This window comes from Alexandromys fortis, unplaced genomic scaffold (genome assembly GCF_014885135.2).
Source record: "Alexandromys fortis isolate MF-2015 unplaced genomic scaffold, M_Fortis_MF-2015_v1.1 scaffold_118, whole genome shotgun sequence".
Taxonomy (NCBI): domain Eukaryota; kingdom Metazoa; phylum Chordata; class Mammalia; order Rodentia; family Cricetidae; genus Alexandromys; species Alexandromys fortis.
In genome coordinates, this window is record NW_026068010.1 from 4523413 (window position 1) to 4547300 (window position 23888).

The 23888-nt window shown below is 36.7% G+C and overlaps 1 protein-coding gene across 9 annotated transcripts in view; it reads right to left on the reverse strand.

Annotated features, from left to right (window-relative positions):
• N4bp2l2 (NEDD4 binding protein 2 like 2) overlaps window positions 1-23888 on the reverse strand; it is a 92210-nt gene that overhangs the window by 63596 nt on the left and 4726 nt on the right. For 7 of the 9 annotated variants that reach the window (XM_050161920.1, XM_050161921.1, XM_050161923.1 and 4 more), the window contains exons 3-6: window positions 15753-15877; window positions 12332-12420; window positions 11836-11912; window positions 8675-8821 (exon numbers count right to left, since the gene is read on the reverse strand). In XM_050161920.1, coding sequence (XP_050017877.1) covers window positions 8675-8821; window positions 11836-11912; window positions 12332-12420; window positions 15753-15877 — 438 coding nt within the window. The remainder of the gene's footprint in view (window positions 1-8674; window positions 8822-11835; window positions 11913-12331; window positions 12421-15752; window positions 15878-23888) is intronic. The other 2 variants (XM_050161924.1, XM_050161925.1) reach the window with 2 other exon arrangements.

Consider the following 23888-nt stretch of genomic DNA (forward strand, 5'->3'; position numbering starts at 1 on the left):
AGAGGTTAAGAGCACTGGCTGCTCTTCCAGAGGTCCTGAGTTCAATTCCCAGCAACCACATGGTGGCTCACAACCATCTGTACTGAGATCTGGTGCCCTCTTCTGGCCTGTGGGCATACATTGAGGCAGAATGTTATATACATAATAAATAAATCTAAAAAAAAAAAAAACCAAAAAAAAAGTTAAAGTGGAATTCACTAGCTTGAATCAGTTAAATAATAAAGTAGTTATATGCATTTTAAAGATAATTAGGTAGACATAAGCATTAGAAGCATTCACTCTTCACTGTCACACAAGTTTATGTTCAAACTTCATGCTCTGGGATTCTGGGAGAGGTAGGAGTAGAGGAATTTTTTGAAATTTATACTGAGGATCACAATCCAGAGTCCTCTGGAAAACTTCTGAAAGTACTCATAATCTTTTAGGTGGATCACTTAAGATTAGAATAATCTTAAGTGCTAGGAAGTGCTAAAAACTAGAAATGACTTAAAAGACATAATCAAAAATATCATTCACCTCACTGGTATTAGAAGCCTTGATCATAGTTCACAAACACCTCTCAAGACTCCTGGTAACATCAATCAGGAGAACAAGGCTCTAGCATGACACCAGACACACCTTGCAGTACCGGATGTGACTGATTATATAACACACTCCTGAAAAGTTGCTCTATTTTGATCAATGATTCCTCCCACTCTGATTTTTTCAGGGAAAAGCCTGGGGCCCAGGTCTCATTCATGTTTACTGATTTCTGTTAAAGAACAAAGCTATACAGATGCCACAGATACAAAGGAACAAGATCCAAGTGTCTGAGGCACTGAAATTCTTGACAATGCAACAAGCTTCCTTATTTCATTCCAGTTTCTACTGGTTTATGAACAGCAAATGGAAAGGTATGTGTGTTGGGGGAGGGGGGAAGGGGATAATACCTTTTTCAACAACTATCCTTAAATATTATTCCTTAGAATTTTAGGATATAATTTTTCACTACTTGTAATTATTCAGAAATGTTAGCCCATTTCTATGCTTGTATTTGACTGGAATATAAATACACTACAACTGCACCTGTAGCCCATGTTGTAATTCACTATTTCCCAAGACCACATGTACTGCTTTCTAGTTTCCTAAGCTAAAAGTAACAATGCCGTATCTTCTTTCATTTAGTCTTTCCTACTCAAAGCAAAATCTAAACTACTGTCAATGAATGATAAAAAGCTAACATACTCTTAAGCAATTAAAAAAGAAATAAACCGGGCGGTGGTGGCGCATGCCTTTAATCCCAGCACTCGGGAGGCAGAGGCAGGTGGATCTCTGTGAGTTCGAGACCAACCTGGTCTACAAGAGCTAGTTCCAGGACAGGCTCCAAAACCACAGAGAAACTCTGTCTCGAAAAACCAAAAATAAATAAATAAATAAGATAAAATAAAAATTAAAAAAAAAAATAAAAAAGAAATGAGACCCAATTCATTACTATTTTTAGTTAAAACAAAGCTAAATACTCAAAGAATTCTTCATTGAATAAACTTTTTCCTTATAATTTAATACTATGTAATTTATAAAGTTAACTTAAGATACTACCTTCTCTAGTCTTTAATTTTGGAAAATTAACTTAGAGCATTAAAAAGGAGAATGGATGTGATTTTCAGAACACCCACAGTCGATACAGCTAAGACAGCAGGCAGGCATAACAGAAAAATAACAGCATGTATAAATAATGTTGACCTATATTAAGAAATGCTGTCTGAAAACTAAGCACGAATAAAAACCCAATTTATGTAATTCAATAATCCATTTATTGAATACTACAAATTTCAAATGTGAATTAAAATAAGAAATGTAAAAATGTTAAACATTAAAACACAACAGTAAATATGAACATATTTTTAAAACCATGAATATTTTTATATTAATATATAATTTGTATAAAACATTTAAACATTAAATGGTATAAATTCTCTATTTTCAATCTTGACTTTTCAAAAACTGAATTCTAAATAACTACTTACAGATCATCATTCAACTTGACTGAAACCTCAACATAGCTTCTAGTCGTGTGGAAAGTACTGTAAAGATGAACCAAATGCTTCACCGGAATGTCTCTGTTTTGAAAAAAATAGCTAAATCGGAAAGAGGACTGCATGGTTAAAGATGATATGGGATACAGTCCTCCCTAGATATGCATTTTCCCATCTTTACTAGAGAAATTTGTGGAATAAATCATTTATCTTAAGCCCATATTAGGACTGTGGCTCAATAGTGACAGGCATAGAACTGACATTAGTTATTTACACAAACTTTAGTATGCTGAGGCCTGCAGTTCTGGAGGAAGCTTTAACATTCTGCAACATTCTGTAACAGTGAACTCTGCAACATTAGTCTGTAACTACAACATATTAACTGCAATCTCCCAGCACTGCAATTTGTTACTGAAAAATTTCCCCTTAAGATCTACACATCAAATTATTATATCATTATCTCAATCAAAAAGTATAACAACAATGCATTTTTTTAAAAAAATAAGCCTTTACAATAATCATTTCATATCAAAATTATACTAACCCATAGGGTCAAAGAGAGTAACTGCTGAGGTGTGGCCAGAGGCGAAGTTCATGCAGACACAGAGTTCAGTGGAACAGGGGAAGGAAAAATCTGTGACATTATTTTGTCAGGGACTTACCCATCATCCTCACTAAGAATGTCATGCAGTTACAGGAAGATTGCTGAGCAGAAAACAGAAGAAAAGGAAAGCACATATAGAAAGACTACATAAAAAAAAAAAAAAAGAAACATGACTTTTAAGACCATTAAGAAAAAAAGAAACTATAAGCCTTTATGAAACAAATTTTCCTTCATTTTGATAGACAAAAACCAAACAAACCAAACCAGAGTACTCAATGACAAGTGAGGATGGTATAATTATAATTATTAGCTGTGATGAATTCATTTACCCTAAGAGTAAAACTTTAATTTTAGATTTTTCATATGAAAATACAAGTAAGACTACAATACTGCTTCCCTCAAGGAAAAAACAAAAACCAAATCAGCCTTTTAGCAAACTCTACTAAATGCAAAAACAATTGTAACCACAAATACACTGAGAGAACAACCTAGGAGCTTCTCTAAACTTCTCTCAATCTTCCCCTTTAGTTTACAAAAGGTGCTTTAACTTTAAAACAAGCAACAAGAAAATTATTAAACGCTAGACCATGCCTCTAATCCTAGCACTCAGGAAGCAGAGGCTGCCCGAGCTCTTGAGTTTGAGGCCAGCCTGGTCTACAGAGCAAGTTCCAGAACAGCCAGAGCTACACCGAGAAATCCTGTGTCTCTAAAAGCCAAACAACAATAACAAAAACCCAAAACAAACAAACAAAAGAAAGAACAAGAGAGCTAGAAAAATACCCTCAACACAAAGTTGTCAGTTACCAACAAACAGGAGTAATGCTGGCTGATGTGATTCTGTCTAGTTCTAAGATTAGGGCCTACACTATGGCTGGGACCAAACTACATAAAATACTTTGTTTTTAAGTACAGTTTCCTGAAGTTAACAAACCAAGTGCTCAGAGGTGTATTATGTATATAATCATTGAAATATTTACTACACTTGAAATGTGGCAGGATTACTAGTACGAGATCTTTGAAGAAAAACAGATTATTCCTAATAAAAATGGCTAAAACTTCCAATAATATCTAGAAAAAAAATCTAAAATTAAAAATTTCCAATCCAAGGAAGAATGATGATTGCTTGCCTGTAACCTCAGCACTTGGGAGGCGGCAGCAGGAAGGATTTGAGTTTAAGTTTTAAGGTCATCCTCAGCTATGCAATGAGTTTGAAGCCAGCATAGGCCATAGGCTACAGGAAACTAGTTTTGTTTGTTTTTGGGTTTTTTTTTTTTTTTTTTTTTTCTGGTTTTTCGAGACAGGGTTTCTCTGTGGCTTTGGAGCCTGTCCTGGAACTAGCTCTGTAGACCAGGCTGGTCTCGAACTCACAGAGATCCGCCTGCCTCTGCCTCCCGAGTGCTGGGATTAAAGGTGTGCACCTTTAGTTCCAGGACAGGCTCCAAAACCACAGACAAACCCTGGGGGGGGGGGGGGGAAGAAGAATAACTCTTTACTGCAATGATCTTTTCCAAGAATTATCTCATGGGCTTGCAAGATGGCTCAGTGGGTAAAAACAGTTGCCAACAAGACCAACTACCTGAGTTTGATCCTAGACACTCCCATGATGGGAGAACCTATTCTTCCAAGCAGCCCTCTGACCTCCATGAGTGCAATGGCACATGTCACACACATGCTGGCATGATTAAAAAATGCAAAAACAAACAAACCACTAACAGTTATTTGTGACACAATATCCCTTTTCCTCTGCATAACCTGACAGTGACAATGTATTAAGAATTTCCATAGAGACTGTTCTAAATAAATCATCATTTACACACATATTCCATTCACTATAATCTAGACACTGTCAGTTATAATCATTCTTCCACAAGTTTTTAAAGATTAGAGGCACACAATACTTACATACCTATCAATGTTTACTCTGAAATTTACAAAGCACAAAACCGTGAAATTTTTTTTTAGGCTTAAAATAGTCAACAATTTGGAAATCAGAGAAATGGCTCAGTGGTTAAGTACTGGTTGCACTCAAAAAGGACCAGGTTCAGTTCCTAGCATCCACATGGCAGCTCACAGGATCTAATATCCTCTTCTGACATCCTTAGGTATTGCATGCATCGTGCACATATATTCATGAAGGCAAAACACAAACATGACAATTTGAATCAACTAAACTGAAATCTATCTAACCATTGTTTTTACAAAAACAAGCAAACAACAACAACCAAAAAATCCCAATAGACACAGATAAGCACTAACGGCTCTTCTATAACGTATTTCAACAAATCTAGCGCCTTACCACCCCCAAGGACAGTCTAAAGAAAAAAATCTGGCATGTATACAAAGCTATTGTTTTAATGGTACCTTAATTAAAAAAAATTGTTATGCCAATTTTTTTTTTGAGACACAGTCTCACTGGAACTTGCTATGTAGACCAGGTTAGCCTTGAACTCAAAGATATCAGCTGCTGGTGCTGGGGTCAAAGGCTCACTCACCACATCCAGCATGCCAACATTATTCTGTAAAAACAGCCATCTCCAGCAGTGTATTTGTCAACTGCCTAACTTTAATTTAGTTTCTCTTTCCCAGTGAACAAAAATAAAGCTAATAAATTTAATAGAAAAATATTCATAAATTGTGTAACCCATAAAACTTTAAAATTACTATCTGTATTTCATACTATCACTGAATTATCTCTTCTGGATGACCATAGTATCAAAGTGAAACTAATTCTTTTCCAGAACTCTACTGTAATGCATCACTGTATGAGAAATAAGATTAACAGCTGTAACTTTAGCCCTTCTCAGTTAAAGGATTCATGTCGGTATACATTTATATACCAATGAACTAAGAAGTAAACACAGAGCTCTAGAGACTACTAATGACGGTAACAACTAATGGTATTTCTCCAACAATCCAAATGGGTAACAACATACTATTCATTTATCTTTACTTAGAAAATTAGCTTCTGACAGGTTTGTAATAAAAATCTGAATAAAATATGAACACTTCAAAGAAAAATTAGACGCTATAAATTTCATTTGAAATTATGAATCCTTTAAAAACTAATCAATATGTAAAACTAGAAGAGTTCAATAATCTATACTAGAGATAAGCAAACTTCAAGTGCCTAAATCAATTATCACTTCAACAACAAACCCAATTATTTTATTTTAAATTTTACTTTTAAACAGATAAATATATGAAACAATCAATGTTTTCTTTAAAGGGGGGAATAATGGTAATAAAACTTCCCACTTGAAAAGCAGAGCCAAAGTTCAACTTGATGGCTTTACTAACAAAATTATAACAAAGATAATCATAAACGTGTTTATCAATTAGGTAGTCATTTTTACTCAAAGGCTAAAAACAAAACAAAATCCCAAGAAATTCTTATTTCTTCTTACAGAATTAGAATAGAAGCTGAGTGACACATCTTAAATACAGCGACTAATGGCTACACATTCTTTGCAATGGAAACCATTCTACAGTGACATGTAGCACTAGAGGCATCAAAATTACATTCAAATTTTTTAAAAAATTGCTAAGATTAACAGGTAAATTTTATACTTTTATTAGCTTTTAGCACCCAATAATTATTTGATGTTAGTATCTTTTATTCCACAGTAACTCATTATTGTTATTTTTTTAAATGAGGCACAATGCTTGGAAGAACTATAAAGTAATTTTCTATCTTTAAAAAGTCTTTGAGAATGCCCATTTTCCCTGATTCAAAAAGAATTCACAATTTTAAAAATTACACAGCAATGATTAATGATCTCTAAATGATTATTAATTCCCAAAATACACAAAGATAAAAATTGAGTCTGTAAAAGAAATCTAGAAATGTACTTATTCACAGTTTGTATCTCCCAAAGGCCTGCCTCTGCTTCCCAAGTGCTGGGATCAAAGGCATGCACCACCACCACCACTGGCTCAAATGAAGCTCCTTAAATCCTGTGTGCATTAGGACATCTATGTGTGTGAGTACAGGAGCACACAGAGACTAGTGGTGTTGGGGTCCCTGGAATTGGAGTTACAGGTGCTTATGAGCCACTTTATGGGTGCTGGGAATCAAATTGGGTCCTTTGGAAGAGCAACTCTCCAATTCTAAATAAAATTTCTTTCTTTCTTCTTCTTCTTCTTTTTTTTCTTTTAAGGCAGGGTTTCTTTATACTAAATAGTCTCTTAGAGACATAGCATCCAACAGTTGCTTCACCTATCCCTAAGTTTAACCTTTTAGTGTGGTTTTCAAACTGGGCTAATTTAAATAATATACTGGAAAACAACAAAAACCCAAATTAAAAGTCAATCTTATATCAAAAACATATCTATAATGTGTCTGTGTATACACACACACACAGAACATGTGTTAGCATATTCCTACTACAAATTTACTTAGGATGAACAAATATATACAAACACACACACACATGTGCTGAACAAGGTAAGAAGGTATGTCAGATCTCCTCAAATATCAGCAGCTCAAAGCAGGGCAAGTAAAGAATAGCCATCACAATCTTAGTCACTAATGACAACATGATTAAAAAACCTAGCTGACAATACTTTATCTAGTTTTCGGTCTCACAACTTGCAAAAAACAGCAAGAGGTTTCAAAATAACAAAGATTACATGACTTAAAATAGGCTATTTAGGAAAAAAATGTAAGAGTCATGATGCATTAACATGCAAAGCATACACAGGATCAAGATAAATTAATTTTTGAAATTACACTGTAATTATCTGGAATTTTTCTTAGAAAAATAAACCAGAGATTAAAGAAACATTTTCTATAACTGGAAAAAAATGTATTCTAGTAAGAAGTGGTGGAGTTACTTGTACTGCTCAATAGGAACAGACTATGCAAAGCTGTGTTTGAAGATGGAAATGACTTATAAAAATCAAAAATGAAGTAGTGCACCTAAATTTTTAATTTCTAAAAAAAGGAATATAATCTAATAAAGGAAGCTACTCAGTAAAGAAACATAGCTGGCTCCACAGTAAGAACTGGAACCAGGAGAAATAATACTGCACAGGACAAATGACCAGTGCTAAGCAACCACCCCCAATCTTTTTTTTTTTTTTTTTTTCCCGAGGCAGGGTTTCTCTGTCCTGGAACTCATTCTAGACCTGGTTGGCCTCAAACTCACAGAGATCCACCTGCCTCTGCCTGCTGAGTGCTGGGATTAAAGGTGAGTACCACCACTGCCACCAAAATATTAATATTTTTATGCCAGAATTATATTGCATCAAATTTAACAACAGCAAAAAACCTGAATTATCATCAGAATTGTCTGACAGGCCTTTTAAACTATATGACTTGCTTTGCCTCTAGTCTTCCTAAAACTCCAAGTAGGAATATGTGCATAAATAATTTGATTATGTGAGCCCAGAGAGCAAAGAGCCTCCCACCGTTGTCCCCTCCCTGGAGAGGAAGGGGGTTTGAATGTAGATGGCCCACAAGATGATTAATATCCCTACTGCCTAACATTTGCTGGGAAACTGAACTACGTGAGATGCTAATTATGGCTTAGAGCTAATGTTGTCACACTTATGAATTAGTTGAAATATAATCCATTAGCATGCCAAATTAAAGTAATCAACTATAAAGTATTGTATAAAAAGCTAGTATTTCTGTATATTTAGGGTAAGGATGGGAAAATGTTAGTTTTTATTAAAATTTAAAATATGAACTATTAAAAAAGCAGTTCAACAATATTTAAAATAGATAATTAGTTTAAAATTCAGTTTTAGAAAAAAATCCTAGTTCCCTTTTCATTGTAGTATTCACAATAACCAAAAGTATTATCACAAAAGATTATAAAAACATTTAAAATACAATTTTATGCAATTTTTATTTGTACTTTAGGATCTAAACAACTGAAGGGAACACTCTTGTAGAGCAACATAAGAGTGGTTGTCTTTTTATTTGAAGCTATTCAAAATGAAGACAGGCTCACTACTTTTTTCTCAAAGTAATCAGCATGTCAGCTAGCCAGCCAACTTAGAGCTATCGGTGACAGGGGCTTGACCCTGTGAGTCTAGAGAGCCTCCCCACCTCGGCTCCTCCGGGAGAGGGAGGGGTCTTTGTATGCTTTTCTGTGATGGTTCCACTGAATTCATCACAATAGAGATGGACATTTGAAATTCATAACGATCCAACATCTGAGCAATCTTCTTCCGAGACACACCATGTTTATTCCTCCTACCAAAAAATAAAAAAAAGAAAGAAATGGATCTTAAAATTTTTTTTAAAGAAAATATAGGTTTAGAGATACAGCTATTTTACAGCTAATGCATAGTCTAAATGGTATTTTATAAACATGAAAAGACATACTTTGTTCGTTCTTGCTTTATACAAGAAGATTCATACAAAGTGAAGTGATTACAGCTTCTTACAGAAATACTGAAAACATTAGGTATACAGTGAAATAGAAGATGTTTACTTTTTTTCTTTTTTCTTTTCTGGGTTTCATCTTACAGGGTTTCTCTGTGAAATAGCTCTGGAACTCACTCTATAGGTCAGGCTGCCCTTGAACTCACAGAGACCCGCCTGCCTCGCCTCTGCCTTCCAAGTGCTGAGATTAAAGGTGTGCACCACTATGTCCAGCTTTTCCTGTTGTATTCTAAGATTTTATATAACTAGTACCTTATTACTAGAAATATAATAGGATGTTCATTGAAAAATTAGATATAAAGAATAGACATGATTTTTATTTATATATGCACATGTAAGTTGAAAAAGGCAAAATTAAACCATAATATTAAAATAAAAACTACATGGTAAAACTTCCAAAAATAGAAGCAGTAAGAGATTATCAGGTCAAAAAACAACCTAAATCAAAACCATCCTCCCCAAAAGACTCTTAAAACTGCTGCTGAGGGGCCAGTCACATTCTCAAAAGGTGACAGCTAAGTATGTGTGTCATGTAAAGACCCTGTTCAGTTTTAGTCTCCCTAGTGCTGGAATTACAGGCATGTGCCACCAAGTACAGCTCTTCCTATACTTTTCTTTATATGAGTTTGGGACAAGAAAAGTGATTTAAAAACTGTTCTTGATACTCAGGCCTTTGGATGGTTTATTTATTCTCATTGTTTCCTATGATTCTGACAGACTACAAGACAACATACAGGAACAGGCTTTATATTCATGGCACTGTTCTTACTTTACTAACTCATTTTTCCTAGAAATAGGCCACCAAAAAAAAATCTAATTTTCTAATCTGATATTTGACACCTAAAAGTGTAAAACAGAACAACAACAACAGAGACAGGAGGGAAAAACAGAACAGATTCAAGGTTAAAAATTGGCAGGAAACGGGTTAGGGGAATTTATCACTGTTAGATCCCTACTATGCCATGCTTGAAACCCTGGGTTCAATCCCAAGCACAAAAAAATAAAATATGACTAAATCCACAAGATGCCAAATTCAGTGATTTGATTCTACCCAATTCTTCCAAAATTCAAATTATGCTACATACCAGTTAAAAAAAAGTGGACTGTTAACTTACATTAAAAAATTACTTCAGTGGCCACGGTGGTGCACATTTAGAAGGCAGGGGTAGGTGGATCATTGTGTTTGAGGCTAGCCTGGTCTACATAGCGAGTTTCAGGACAGCCAAAGCTACATAGTGAGAACCTGTTTCAAACAGAACAAAGCAACCAAGCAAGCAAATTATTAAGTCACAAGTCTCTCAAACACAAATGAAGCCATAACTACAGGACAATTTAATCACTCAGCCATTTATATACCATGATTCAACTATCTTTAAATTTCCAACTAAGGACCAGGTAGTCACGGCTGTTACACAGAGAAACCCTGTCCCATAAAAGAAAAACAAAAAAATTTCCATTTAAATTTACACTCTTCCACCTTGAATGTAACATAGATGGTTTGGTAGGCAAACAATGCCAATCAGATACTGCCATCATATAGCACAAAAATCACAAAGAGAAGTCAAAGAAATGAAAGATGGGGAAATAAGTGATTTGGGCCCTACACACAGAATAGCCTGAAAACTAAGGATGCGAGCAGAATGTGATTACAGTGTGCACACTAAGGCTCTATCAACAGCACCAGAAAATAAAAACAGTTTAAGCAGGAAGGGACAAACTATGATGGAAGTTAAAGAGTGAAAAAGTCAGTTTAAAAAGGGAGTAGCTCTGGGAGATGGTGGTGCACGCCTTTAATCCCAGCACTCGGGAGGCGAGGCAGGCAGATCTCTGTGAGTTCGAGACCAGCCTGGTCTACAGAGCTAGTTCCAGGACAGGCTCCACAGCCACAGAGAAACCCTGCCTTGAAAAACAAAACAAAAACAAACAAAAAAAATAGGGAGTGGCATTTATATAATTCTATGAGTAAACTAAAATCACTGAATTGTCTATTTCAAATGGGTAAGTTGTAAGCTATATGAATGATACCTCAACAAAATTATTACTGAAAAGGAAGTGAACCAAGATAGGGAAAGAAGAGTGACAAGTAGTGGGTGAAGGAAAGAAAGGGCACTGGTGAACACGAAAGAACCAAAGAACCAGGCTCCAAGTCCCAACCCAGTAACTCACAAGGCTCTCATTCTGAAGTCTAGAAAGATCCGAAGAGTACTTGCCTAACATATATCAAACTCTGGACTTATTTTCTCAATATGATGTAAACAAAACAAAACAAAACCTCCAAACAACTCAGAAACAAACTCACAAACCCTAAATCTTCCTGGCAGGAAACCATCCATTCAGAGAAGCCAGTGCAGCAGACATGTTAAGATGTCTGAAATGACATACTGCCACACACTCCAATGGGAAAATAAACAAGCTAAATGCATCACATTACCACCCTGGGGGGAGAAAAAGGAATTCCCAAACACTGCGATTCCAAGGCTCTTGGGATGGAATTATAGAAAGATGAAAACACAAGACAAAAGCTGGTGAGGGGCCTCCAATACGGACATGATGTGGGATGAGGGAGAAGCTCTAATGTCACATCACCCCAGTCAATAAACTTAATAAAGAGATTCACATTAAGAAAAACGAACCAAGCACATTTAGCAAAAGATAGTTATGAATTTTGACAAGGCAAAGCTCTTCAAAAACTTGTTCCTCTTAAAAAAACAAACAGCCCCTGCTTAAAACTGACAAGATGACAAGCAAAGCCAGAAAAAAACAAACACACAAAGACAAATTAAAGAAACAAGATAAGGATTCAATAAAAATGAGGCTCTTACTTTTCTAATTCTTCAGGATCAAACTTCCACCAAGTTTCCGGTTCATGAAACTCTACTCTGTATCCTTTTCCTATGGCCTACATCGGGGGGAGAAGACAAAACCCGGAGAAGATTTTTAAGAAAAAGAAGGCACACAGATATAAGTTTCATCTAACAACAGGAAGGGCACTCAACCAAGAAAAATATTTCTTGGTAAAATGTGGCTTAGAAAAATGTTAAGACTATCTAATAGAAAGAATTCCAATTACTATCTTCAAGTTCAGGAGTAACTAAGAAGAAGAGCACATTCAACCATCATAAACATCATTCCCAATTTTTAAGCTAAAAAAGAAAAGACAAAATAAATAAATAAAAATAAAAAAAAAATAAACCAACCCAACAAAACTATTTAGAAAACAAGGGGAAAATGTCAATAATAAAGATCAAATAGACCAAAATTTCAGAATACAAAAGCAAGTTAAGAATAAAAGGACAAAACTTGCATGTCATTTTTTACCATTTCCACATACGGTTTCATTTCCCAGGCTTGTGTATTAGTGTTGTCTATTATAACTGGAGATCTCCCCTGATCAATAGCTTGTTTTGCTGAAATAAAAACAAATAAAATTTAAATATTTGGTATCAAGAAATACATTTTTTCGTTTAAAACAAAAATTGTAGTATCTTTTCAGTAAGTGCCATGAAATATAAGACATACACCAGACATAAAATACAAGGTATTTTCTGGACTGGAAGCTAGTTGTAACAAAACAAACAATCAAACCCCAATAAACTGCAAAAACACATCTTGAAACTTGTTTGTTCACTTACAGCTAATGAAGCTTTCAGTCTAGACCCAATTTTCATTAACAGGAAATATAGATGATAAATGACATAGTACAAGAAGCAAAGATTTGCTTACACAGAAAGAAATTTTTAAATGAAAAGTTAACAAAATACTGAGGCAATGAGGATAATCTTTTATAAATCAAAACAGTAAGTTTTTCTGTAATATAAAAATTATGTGAGAGACATGGCTCAAACAGAAAACTGCTTGCCATGCAAGCCTAGAACCCAAGCCCATTCCCTAGAACCTACATTCAAAAGCAGGGGCAATGGCACACATTTACAGTTTCAGAACTCTTACAGCAAGATGGAGGCAGAGATAGGAAAACAAGTCTAAACCTTACAGTTCAGTTAGCCCGGAGTACAGTGCAGCGACAGAAACAAGGGAGACTCTGCCTCAAAACAAGATGGAAGGAGAGAATCACTCCTGAAAAAGCTGTTCTTCGATCTACACACACTGAGCACAAATGTACCTGCCCTCACACACACAAACATATACACAATAAATAAAGATGGGAAGAGAAAGAGAGAGAAAACTTTAAGTGATGTTTTTGAATGTTAGTATAAAAGAAAGGCATTACCCACAAGTAAAATTTCATATATCAAGTAGCTCAATACCACAGTCCAGCTGTTATTTGGAGACTTCCTAGAATGATTCTCAAATATGTGACTGATAAGAATGCAACTTCAACTCTACCCCAGAGTCATCTCTTGACCATGAGGGAAGAATCCCCTCACAGTGAGCCATTTGTTAATGACAGCAGTATATGTATACCTCTGGGATATTAGACAAGATAACGTCAGAAAAATTATCAAAGTTGAGTGCAAAGATGGAAAGTTTTTCAATATATAGGATTCAAACCACTAAATTCAACATAATGAAATGATGCATGTCCAACCTGGATTTCATGGACCGTATGCGGCTGAGAATCGTCAGGGCTTGTGGCTCAATTCAAAATTTTAAACTCACTTAAAAAACCATGAGATTGGGGCTGGAGAGATGGCTCAGTGGTTAAGAGCATTGCCTGCTTTTCCAAAGGTCCTGAGTTCAATTCCCAGCAACCACATGGTGGCTCACAACCATCTGTAATGAGGTCGGGTGCCCTCTTCTGGCCTGCAGGTATACACTCAGACAGAATATTGTGTATATAATAAATAAATAAATATTTAAAAAAAAAACACATGAGATTTACTTTTCGCAAGTTTGGTGTTTTGTTTTGGTAACTAGACTGAACATTGCAAAGAACAGGGTTGTGTTGCAATGTCAAAGGATTGGATGGGTGTACTTGTTTATGCTGTGAAGGGGGAATGCCCCCCATGGGCTCACATATTCAAACAATCAATCCCCTACTGGTAGTAACACCATTCTGGAAGGCTGAGGTACCGTTATGAGGTGGGGCAAGGCTGGAAGAAATGGGTCCTTTAACTTATACAGTCCATACTCTGTGACCAGTTGCATTGTGTTCCTGTGAGGCCTTCCCTGCCACGCATCCCTTCTTAAACTGTGAGACAAAATAAGACTGTCTTTAAATTGCTTCGTGCTGGGTATTGGGTCTCAGCACCAAGGAGTAACTTACTGAAGGTACGTTTAAGAATGGCAGATCCTAGAGACTAGTTAATACTTTACTCACCGAACCATGTTATCAACCCAAAACTATGTTCTTTTTTCTTCTTAAATGATTTATTTTATTTTATGTGCGTTTGTGTTTTGCCTACACATCTCTATATGAGGGTGTGAAATCACTTGGTGATGGATGGCAGACAGTTGTGAGCTGTCATGTGGGTGCTGGGAACTGAACCCTGGTCCTCTGGCAGAACAGGCAGTGTTCTTAACCACTGAGCTATTTCTTCAGCCCCCAAAAGTAGGTTTTTAAAAGTAATTTAGAGCAAATGTCATTTTTAGATAGTTCTAGATCTAAATTAACACACACACACACACACACACACACACACAAAACTGGAGCTAGAGAGATGGCTCATCTGTTAGAGAACTCACTGCTCTTCTGGGGAATGCAGGTTTAAGTCCCTGCACCCACATGGTGGTTCACAATTGCTTGTAACTCCAGTTACAGGGATCTATATCCAAGTAAAACACCTTTATACATCAAAAATATTTTTAATGAAAATATTTTAAAGGCCCACTTTTTTTTGGGGGGGGGGGTTGTTTTTTCGAGACAGGGTTTCTCTGTATAACAATCCTAGCTGTCCTAGAACTAGCTCTTATAGACCAGGCTGGCCTCGAACAGAGATCCGCCTGCCTCTGCCTCCCAGTGCTGGAATTAAAGGCATGTGTGACTGCTCCGCAAAGGTCCAGTTTTTAGTCCTCATTCTAAACCAAATGGAAGCCGAATTCCTAGGGCTGAGCAAGGTCGAACCCTTTTTAAAAGAGGGGAGGATTCCCACCTGACTCAAATAGTCTATCAGGATTGAGATCACTATTTATGATGGAAAGAAACTGACCCATGTATTCTAAAACTGAAGTATCTGATAAAGTTCTCATAACAGTACCAATGAGGAAAACTAATACAGGCATGTTATTAAGATTTAAAGACATTAGTATCATATGGGGTGCAAACGGCTTTCAGAATACAAAAGTATCAGAGTTCTTAGAATTATTCATAAAGTGTAAAAAAGAAAGCATATTAAAATGTCCCCCACTGGCCGGGCGGTGGTGGCACACGTCTTTAATCCCAGCACTCGGGAGGCAGAGGCAGGCGGATCTCTGTGAGTTTGAGGCCAGCCTGGTCTACAAGAGCTAGTTCCAGGATAGGAACCAAAAGCTACGGAGAAACCCTGTCTCGAAAATCCAAAATAAAATAAAATAAAATAAAACAAAATGTCCCCCACCTGTATTTTATCAGCTTATATTGGTATACTGTCTACAGTTCATCCCACTTTATCTAAGTTCACTGATTCTCACAATCTTTACCTGAGATGGCAAATATAATTACTATCATGTCTTACATAAGAAGAAATTGGACTCCAGGTTATTAACACTCTGTCAAAGTCACTCAGCCAGTAAAAGTCTAAGTCAAAATAAAACCCAGGTATGACTCAATACTCCATCCCAGGAGTCTTGGCCCAAAACAAACCTCTGCTCTGGTTCCAGTCATGGGCATCACCAAGTTGATTAACATTGTACCTGTACCCATCTTGATGATGAAAATAGTCATCAGTGCTGAACACGATGCCATCGCGACTCTGACCAAGCAGAATTCTGTTAATAAAAGAAACCATAGATCTATGACTAGATAAAGGAACCACGGGACAAGTTAGCACTGGACACCTGGTATTGACTCCTTAAGGACACTGTAGGCAGATGAGCAGAAGAGGAGCCAATCCTTTCAGATCATCAAGATTTTAAACATCACTTCATATTTCACTCTATCCAACTATAGATATGAAAACCTTAAACCAGCATTTGTACTATGACTTTAAACAACCACGCATTGCTTCCCAAATAACATCAGCTAACATGCATGTTTTAGCTTTCTGTGAATTGGTACTGAAAGCCTAGAACTGTCTCTCTCTGGTACAAGTAACCCAAAAACCAAGAAAGATTAAGTAAGCAATCCATGTGGAAAAACCATATTTGATCAAAGACAGGTTTCACAAACTCACTTCCACTAATCACAAACACAGATGATCAACATGTGAGAGTAAGAAATAGCCTAAGACATAAGATGGCAAACAGCCCGTGATTCTCCAAAGTATAATAAATTTTAGAGATTGGTACATTAAATCACTGTACACTGAACAAAAATTTCTCAGATCAGATCAGTAATAAGTAAGCTCTGCTTTGAAAAAAAAAGATACCATCTTACAATGATATACAGTAAGTAGGGACATAGAGACAGAAAGACAAACAGTAGAAGGTGAAAGCATTCAGAATCCTAGACTACCAGTTCTAACCTAACGATTTTAGCTATTCCATCACAGTATTTTTTCATAAACAAAAAAAAAAGGAAACTAAATCCACTCAACTTACCTTGGTAAATTACTTGTAAATTACTTACAAGTAATTTACATGACATAAACTGAAAGGACAGAGTGTTACTTTTATAATTATAGATGTTCCCTGGTATTAGAAAGGGAGACACACCTTTAACCCTAGCACTCAAAGAAACAAGTGGATCTCTGTGAATTTGTGGTCAGCCTGGTCTACAGAGCAAGTTCCAGCACAGGCTCCAAAGCTACACAGAGAAACCCTGCCCCGAAAAAACAAAAATAAATAAATAAGTAAATAAATAAATACTGCAATTATGTGTGTTTATATATGTGCTGTTTCTAGGTCAGAAAATTAGAAAAGGATCATAAGAGGATAGAGATCTTAAGGAAGGGAGAGGGGGAAAAAATACCTGTGAAAAGGAAGCAGGAGAACTTGAGGAAGGGAGGAAAGCAGGTGGGTAGCGTGAGGCGTGAACAATTATGTATGAGATGCCACAATGAAACTGATAGTTTGTATGTTAGCTTAGAAAGCCTGGTTTTTATTTTATTTTATTTTTATTTTTTTTTTTTTTGTTTTTTTTTGGAGACAGGGTTTCTCTGTGGCTTTGGTTCCTGTCCTGGCACTAGCTCTGTAGACCAGGCTGGTCTCGAACTCACAGAGATCCGCCTGTGAATGGAAGAAAAATTAAAGAGTTATATGATGGAGCTGCAGAAACAGTTCAGTCGTTAATATCTGTCAGTGCTCTTGCAGAAGGCTCAGGTTCAATTCCCAGCACCCACATGTCAGCTGACAACTATGTATGAGTCCAGTTCCAGGGAACCCAGCCTTTTTCTGACCTCCAAGGGCACCAGGCATGCTCACACAGGCAAAACACTTAACACATAAAGAATTTAAAAACCAAAAAAAACTTTTTAATTAAAATTAAAATATTAGCATTCTAAACCAGAGCTCAATCACCCAAAAAGAGATTTTGATTGTAACTTACCATATAATAACTAATTATACTAAACAGTACCAGAATCCAGACTGTAATCATTCCTAAAGTCATGCTTTTATTTGGTTTTAAGATGCTAATCATTGTGCTTAAGAAATGGTTTAAGAGCCGGGCGGTGGGAGCTGGAGAGATGGCTCAGCGGTTAAGAGCATTGCCTGCTCTTCCAAAGGTCCTGAGTTCAATTCCCAGCAACCACATGGTGGCTCACAACCATCTGTAATGAGGTCTGGTGCCCTCTTCTGGCCTGCAGGCATACACACAGACAGAATATTGTATACATAATAAGTAAATAAATATTTAAAAAAAAAAAAGAGCCGGGCGGTGGTGGTGCATGCCTTTAATCCCAGCACTTGGGAGGCAGAGGCAGGCGGATCTCTGTGAGTTCGAGGCCAGCCTGGTCTACAAAGGGAGTTCCAGGGCAGCTAGAGCTATAGAGAAACCCTGTCTGGAGAAAAACAAAACAAAACAAAACAAAAAAATCAACACACACACTAACACCAAAAGCTCAAGTTCTTTTTTTTTTTTTATTTCCTAGATGGTAAATTACTAGGTATTCTTAGCAGCTCTTTACTCTTTATTTATTATGTATACACCGTTCTGCCAGAAAAAAGTACCAGATTTTATTATAGATGGTTGTGAGCCACCATATGGTTGCTGGGAATTGAACTCTAGACCTCTTGAAGAGCAACCAGGGCCCTTAACCTGAGTCATTTCTTCAGCCATTGCTCTTTACTCCTTAGCGACATTTAGTGTGTGTGTGTGTGTGTGTGTGTGTGTGTGTGTGTGTGTGTGTGTTGGGGGAGGCACACATGGCATGTGAGTTCCAGGGATCAAATTCCGGTCATCATGTTTGACAGGAGGTGCCATCTTGTTAAAAATTTTTCAATCCATATTTTGTCTAGATATTTTTTAAAAGATTTACTTTATGTATATGAGTGCTCTATCTGCATGCAAGCCTTTATGCCAGAAGAGGGCACCAGATCTCATTATAGATGGTTGTGAACCACCATGTGGTTGCTAGGAATTGAATTTAGGTCCTCTGGAAGAATAGCTAGTGCTCTTAACCACTGAGCCATCTCTCCAGCCCCCTTTCAGATTATTTTTTTTATTTTACTCCTTTATCTATTTTGTAGTTATTTTTTGAATGATATAAGCCAGAAGGCAGAGTTTTAAATATTTTTCTCATAAATCTGTCAAATATATACTAGTACCATTACTGAACATTTTCCCAACTATTTTAAAATACCAGTTTACAACACAACAAGTAAGTATGCAGCATTTACACTGTATTGGTATTTTAAGGAATTCAGGGATCATTTAAGTACAATGTGGGAATATATGTATGAGGCATATACAAATGTGACACCCTTTTATTCAAGGACTTAAGTATCAAAGAAGTCTGATACCTGTACACGAGCTGACAACCAACTCACCTAAGTACTAAGGGACAACAGCATAGTCTCATGCTTTAGAATCCTCAGCAAAAGCTAGACATGGTGTTGCAAGCAGGAAATTGACAAGTTTTAGCACACCCTGTACTAAGTAGTGAGACCTTGAATGAATGAATGAAGTTATCATCAAATGTCTAGAGCACTCATCATGTTGGAGAGCGTATGGTTGGGAAAAAAGGCAAGTTTTGAAGTTACCTCTAGAAGTCTATAAAGTTCTAGTTCTAGCACTTTTAAGAGATGGCATGAAGTTAAGTTTACTAAACCATTCTACATCCTCATTTGTATAATTATTATCTGTCTCCTCTCAGGGCAGTAGCTCTGCAGATAGACAGCTGCTGTTGCCAAGCTCGGTTCTCTGCTTACAGTACTGAATAAATTTGAAATACAAAACATTTATTGTACAATTTCTACATAATTGTTATAATTTACCTTAAAAATACTTTATAGCACAGATAATCAGACCATTTGGATGATTTGCCTAATCAGAGAAATTATATCCCTCACTAGCTAAGCAAGGACGAGTCTCCAAATGTGGAGTACAAGCTGTTACAAATGTTTCAACCTCCTTTTATCTCTGATAATAGCCACACACTTTGTTGATGAGACTGATGGCTTGTTTCTGAAAATACACTCACACATGAAATCAACAGAGTAAAAGATATTAAATAGATAACATATTTTAAGCCCATTCCTTTTTCCCTTAAATGATTTAGTAAAAGATCTTTGATCTATATTCTACCTTCTGAAAAAGAATCACTAGGCCGGGCGGTGGTGGCGCACACATTTTATCCCAGCACTTGGGAGGCAGAGATAGGCAGATCTCTGTGAATTCAAGACCAGCCTGGTCTACAAGAACTAGTTCCAGGACAGCAGGACAGGCTCTAAAGCCACAGAGAAACCCTGTCTAGAATCCCCCTCACCAAAAAAAAAAAAAAAAAAAAAGATTCACTCAAACAAACAAAAACCCATTCAAGACTTGGTGTCTAAATGGTTCTATGTCCAATGTCCAAACACTGGGTCAGAGCACTCTTGTTTGGCTAAGGACAACTACAATAGTAACAAAATTCTATTTCAAATGTCCTTAAATTCTGCCTCAAATAAACCTACTGAAGTGCTGTCAGGTAGCCTAGAAGGACAGAACCTCCACTTTAACATACTTACAAGGGTGGTATGAAATGTGTTTCTCGGGGCTGGAGAGATGGCTCAGCGGTTAAAAGCATTGCCTGCTCTTCCAAAGGTCCTGAGTTCAATTCCCAGCAACCACATGGTGGCTCACAACCATCTGTAAAGAGGTCTGGCACCCTCTTCTGGCCTTCAGGCATACAGACAGAATATTGTATACATAATAAATAAATAAATAAACAAACAAACAAATAAATAAATAAGGAAAGAAAGAAATGTGTTTCTCTTGCTTAGTCCTAAGTATTTAAAGTCAGTATCTATTAGAATTCAGTCGAATACTTTCATTAAAAGATAGTAGCAAGGCAAGTGTAGAGATTCATACCTATAATCCCAGCACTCAAAGGATCCTAAATTTGAGGCCAGCCTCTGCTACAGAGCAAATTTCAGGCAAGCCTGTGATTCCTTGAAAGACCCTTCGTCAAAAAACCAGAGGTTAGGGATGAAGCTCAACAAGAGAATGCTTGCACAGCATGCACAAAGCTCAGGTTCTATCCCCAGAAGCCCCTGCAATCAAATAGTAATAATAAATAATAAAAATTTTAACAAGCAGGTGGCAGAGTTTCCCAGAAACAACTAACCCTTGCCTTCTTATAACCAAAATGGCTCAGGTCAATGATTAAAAAGATAATGCTGTTTTGTACAGCTTATATTAAACACAAAGTAGTAAAGGTAAAAGCTATATAAATTCAGAAGTTACTAAGGACACAAAAGATAAATAAAAGTCTCAAAATGATAAGATACATTGGGTTATTCCAATTTTTTTGTATTTGTTGAGGTTTGTTTAGTTACTGAGTATGTGGTCAATTTGAGAAGGCTCCATGAGGTGCTGAGAAGGTATATTCTTTTGTGTTTGAGTGGAATGTTTCTGTAGATGTCTGTTAAGTCCATCTGAGTCATAACATCTGTTAGTTCTCTTATTTCTCTGATTATTTTTTGTCTGATTGACTTGTCCAGTGGTGAGAGGGGAATGCTGAAGTCTCCCACTATTAGTGTGTGGGGTTTAATATATGATTTAAGCTTTAGAAGTGTTTGACATATGAGGGTGCCCTTGTATTTGGGGCATAGATGCTCAATATTGAATTTCCTCTTGATGGATTTTTCCTGTGACTAATATAAAATGTCCTTCTTTGTCTTTTTTGACTGATTTTAGCTTAAAGTCTATTTTGTTAGATATTAGTATAGCTACACCCACTTGTTTCTTAGGCCCATTTGATTGGCCAAAATCAAAAACACTGATGACAACTTATGCTGGAGAAGTTGTGGGGAAAAGGGAACACTTCTGCATTGCTGGTGGGAACGCAAGCTGGTATAACCCTTTTGGATGTCAGTGTGCTGATTTCTCAGAAAATTAGGAAACAACCTTCCTCAAGACCCAGTAATACCACTTTTGGGTATATATCCAAAGGATGCTCAATCGTGCCACAAGGACATGTGCTCAACTATGTTCATAGCAGCTTTGTTTGTCATAGCCAGAACCTGGAAACAACCTAAATGCCCCTTAATCGAAGAATGGATATGGAAAATGTGGTACATTTACACAATGGAGTACTACACAGCAGAAAAAAATAATAACAGCTTGAATTTTCCAGGAAAATGGATGGAGCTAGAAAACATTATTTTGAGTGAGGTAACCCAAACACAGAAAGACAATTATCACATGTATTCACTCATAGGTGATTTTTAAACACAAAGCAAAGAAAGCCAGCCTACAAACCACAATCCCAGAGAACTTAGATGTCAATGTGCATACTAAGAGAGACTTACATAGATCTAATCTACATGGGAAGTAGAAAGTAGAAAAAGACGACATCTCCTGAGTAAATTGGGAGCATGGGGACCTTGGGGGAGGGTTGATGGGGAAAGGGGAGAGGCAGGGAGGGGAGCAGAGAAAAATGTAGAGCTCAATAAATTCAATAAAATAAAAAAAAAGTTGTGTGGCATCACAGCCAGCTTCCACATTTTATAATAAAAAGGAATTAACTTCTTGCTATAAAAAAAAAAGTCTCAAAATGTTATGGTGTATGCCTACAATCCCAACACTTGGGAAGTTAAGCACCAGAGAGCATGAGTTCCAGAAGAGCCAGAGCTTCTTAGTGGGTTACAGGACATGCTGGACTACACAGTAAGTTCCAGATTAGCTCAGTGTCTTGGAAGAAAGAAAACAAACAGGAGGCATTTAACGCAGCCTTAACTAAGCCACTGTACATCAGCAGGAACAAAAAATACAAATAGGCAAGTGGTGAAATAAGGACTAAACTAAGAAGAATGGGGCTCAATTCCAAACATAAACTAATTTAGTTCTCCAAATGAGCAACGCTCTGAACAATTCTTTACTCTTTTCTTTCTCCAAACCTTGTTTTGAAAGCTAACACCACTTTCTCAACAAAAGACATTCGATGCCAAATAACCCAAGGATTAATGAAGGGGTCAAGGCAGGTGTGGTGACACACACCTTTAATCCCAGCACTTGGGAGGCAGTGAGTTTGAGATCAACCTAGTTTATAATGAGTTCTAGGACAGCTAGGGCTACATAGAAACCCTGTCTCAAAAAACCAAAACCAAACCAACAAATACCACCCCCAAAATCTACAAGAAGGGGAGGCTGTCTTCATTAAACAACATCCATCAATCTAAAGAGGTACTCATGTGTTTTCTCATCTGTTTAACCAAGCTCCGTGATGAGAAGAATCCTACACAGGAGAACATATGGAGTAGGTACTAAAAATGAAGGCTGGGACACCGAGACGTACACACGTAAATATAACAGATGGATAAACAGAATCTTTAAGCCTTCTAAAATTGAAAACATAGGGGGAAAGCACATTATCATTTTGATCTCTTAGAATATTTCAGTTCCAGGGGAGGGAGGGGTTTGATTTTTAATAGTAGTTTCTGTGAATAGCTGATAACTGCCGCATCTTTCCACTAAAGTGTTCTACCTTTTCTTCAAGCAAATACCCACAGGTATAATCACCTCTATCTAATCTCTCAGGTCTTTCTTTCGAGATTCTATTGCATTCCATTCTAATATTCTCCAATCTGTTCTCTTAATTTTGTTTTTCTATATTCAGTTATAGCTAGTAGACCTATTTCATCCAATTTCTAAATCTCAACTGTTTTCTCCAATATAGTCTAAATCCAGAACACTGTCCGTTTGTAAGACAACAATTTCATATTTGTAAGCCTCGATTTCATATTCTCTACAAAACCTTCACAAAAATGTCATCAATCAATTAACACAGCTTAAAATCTTGCTTGAAAATCTATACTACAGGGCTAGAGAGATGACTCAGCGGTTAAGAGCATTGCCTGCTCTTCCAAAGGTCCTGAGTTCAATTCCCAGCAACTGTCAGGTGGCTCACAACCATCTGTAATGGGGTCTGGTGCCCTCTTCTTGCCTGTAGGCATACAGGCAGTCAGAATATTGTATACTAAATAAATATTTTAAAAAAAGAAAATCTATACTACAAACTGAATTTGTTTTTTCTAAAGAAATTTTAGCCGGGCGATGGTGGCGCACGCCCGGGAGGCTGAGGCAGGCGGATCTCTATGAGTTCGAGACCAGCCTGGTCTACAGAGCTAGTTCCAGGACAGGCTCCAAAGCCACAGAGAAACCCTGTCTCGAAAAACCAAAAAAAAAAAAAAAAAAAAA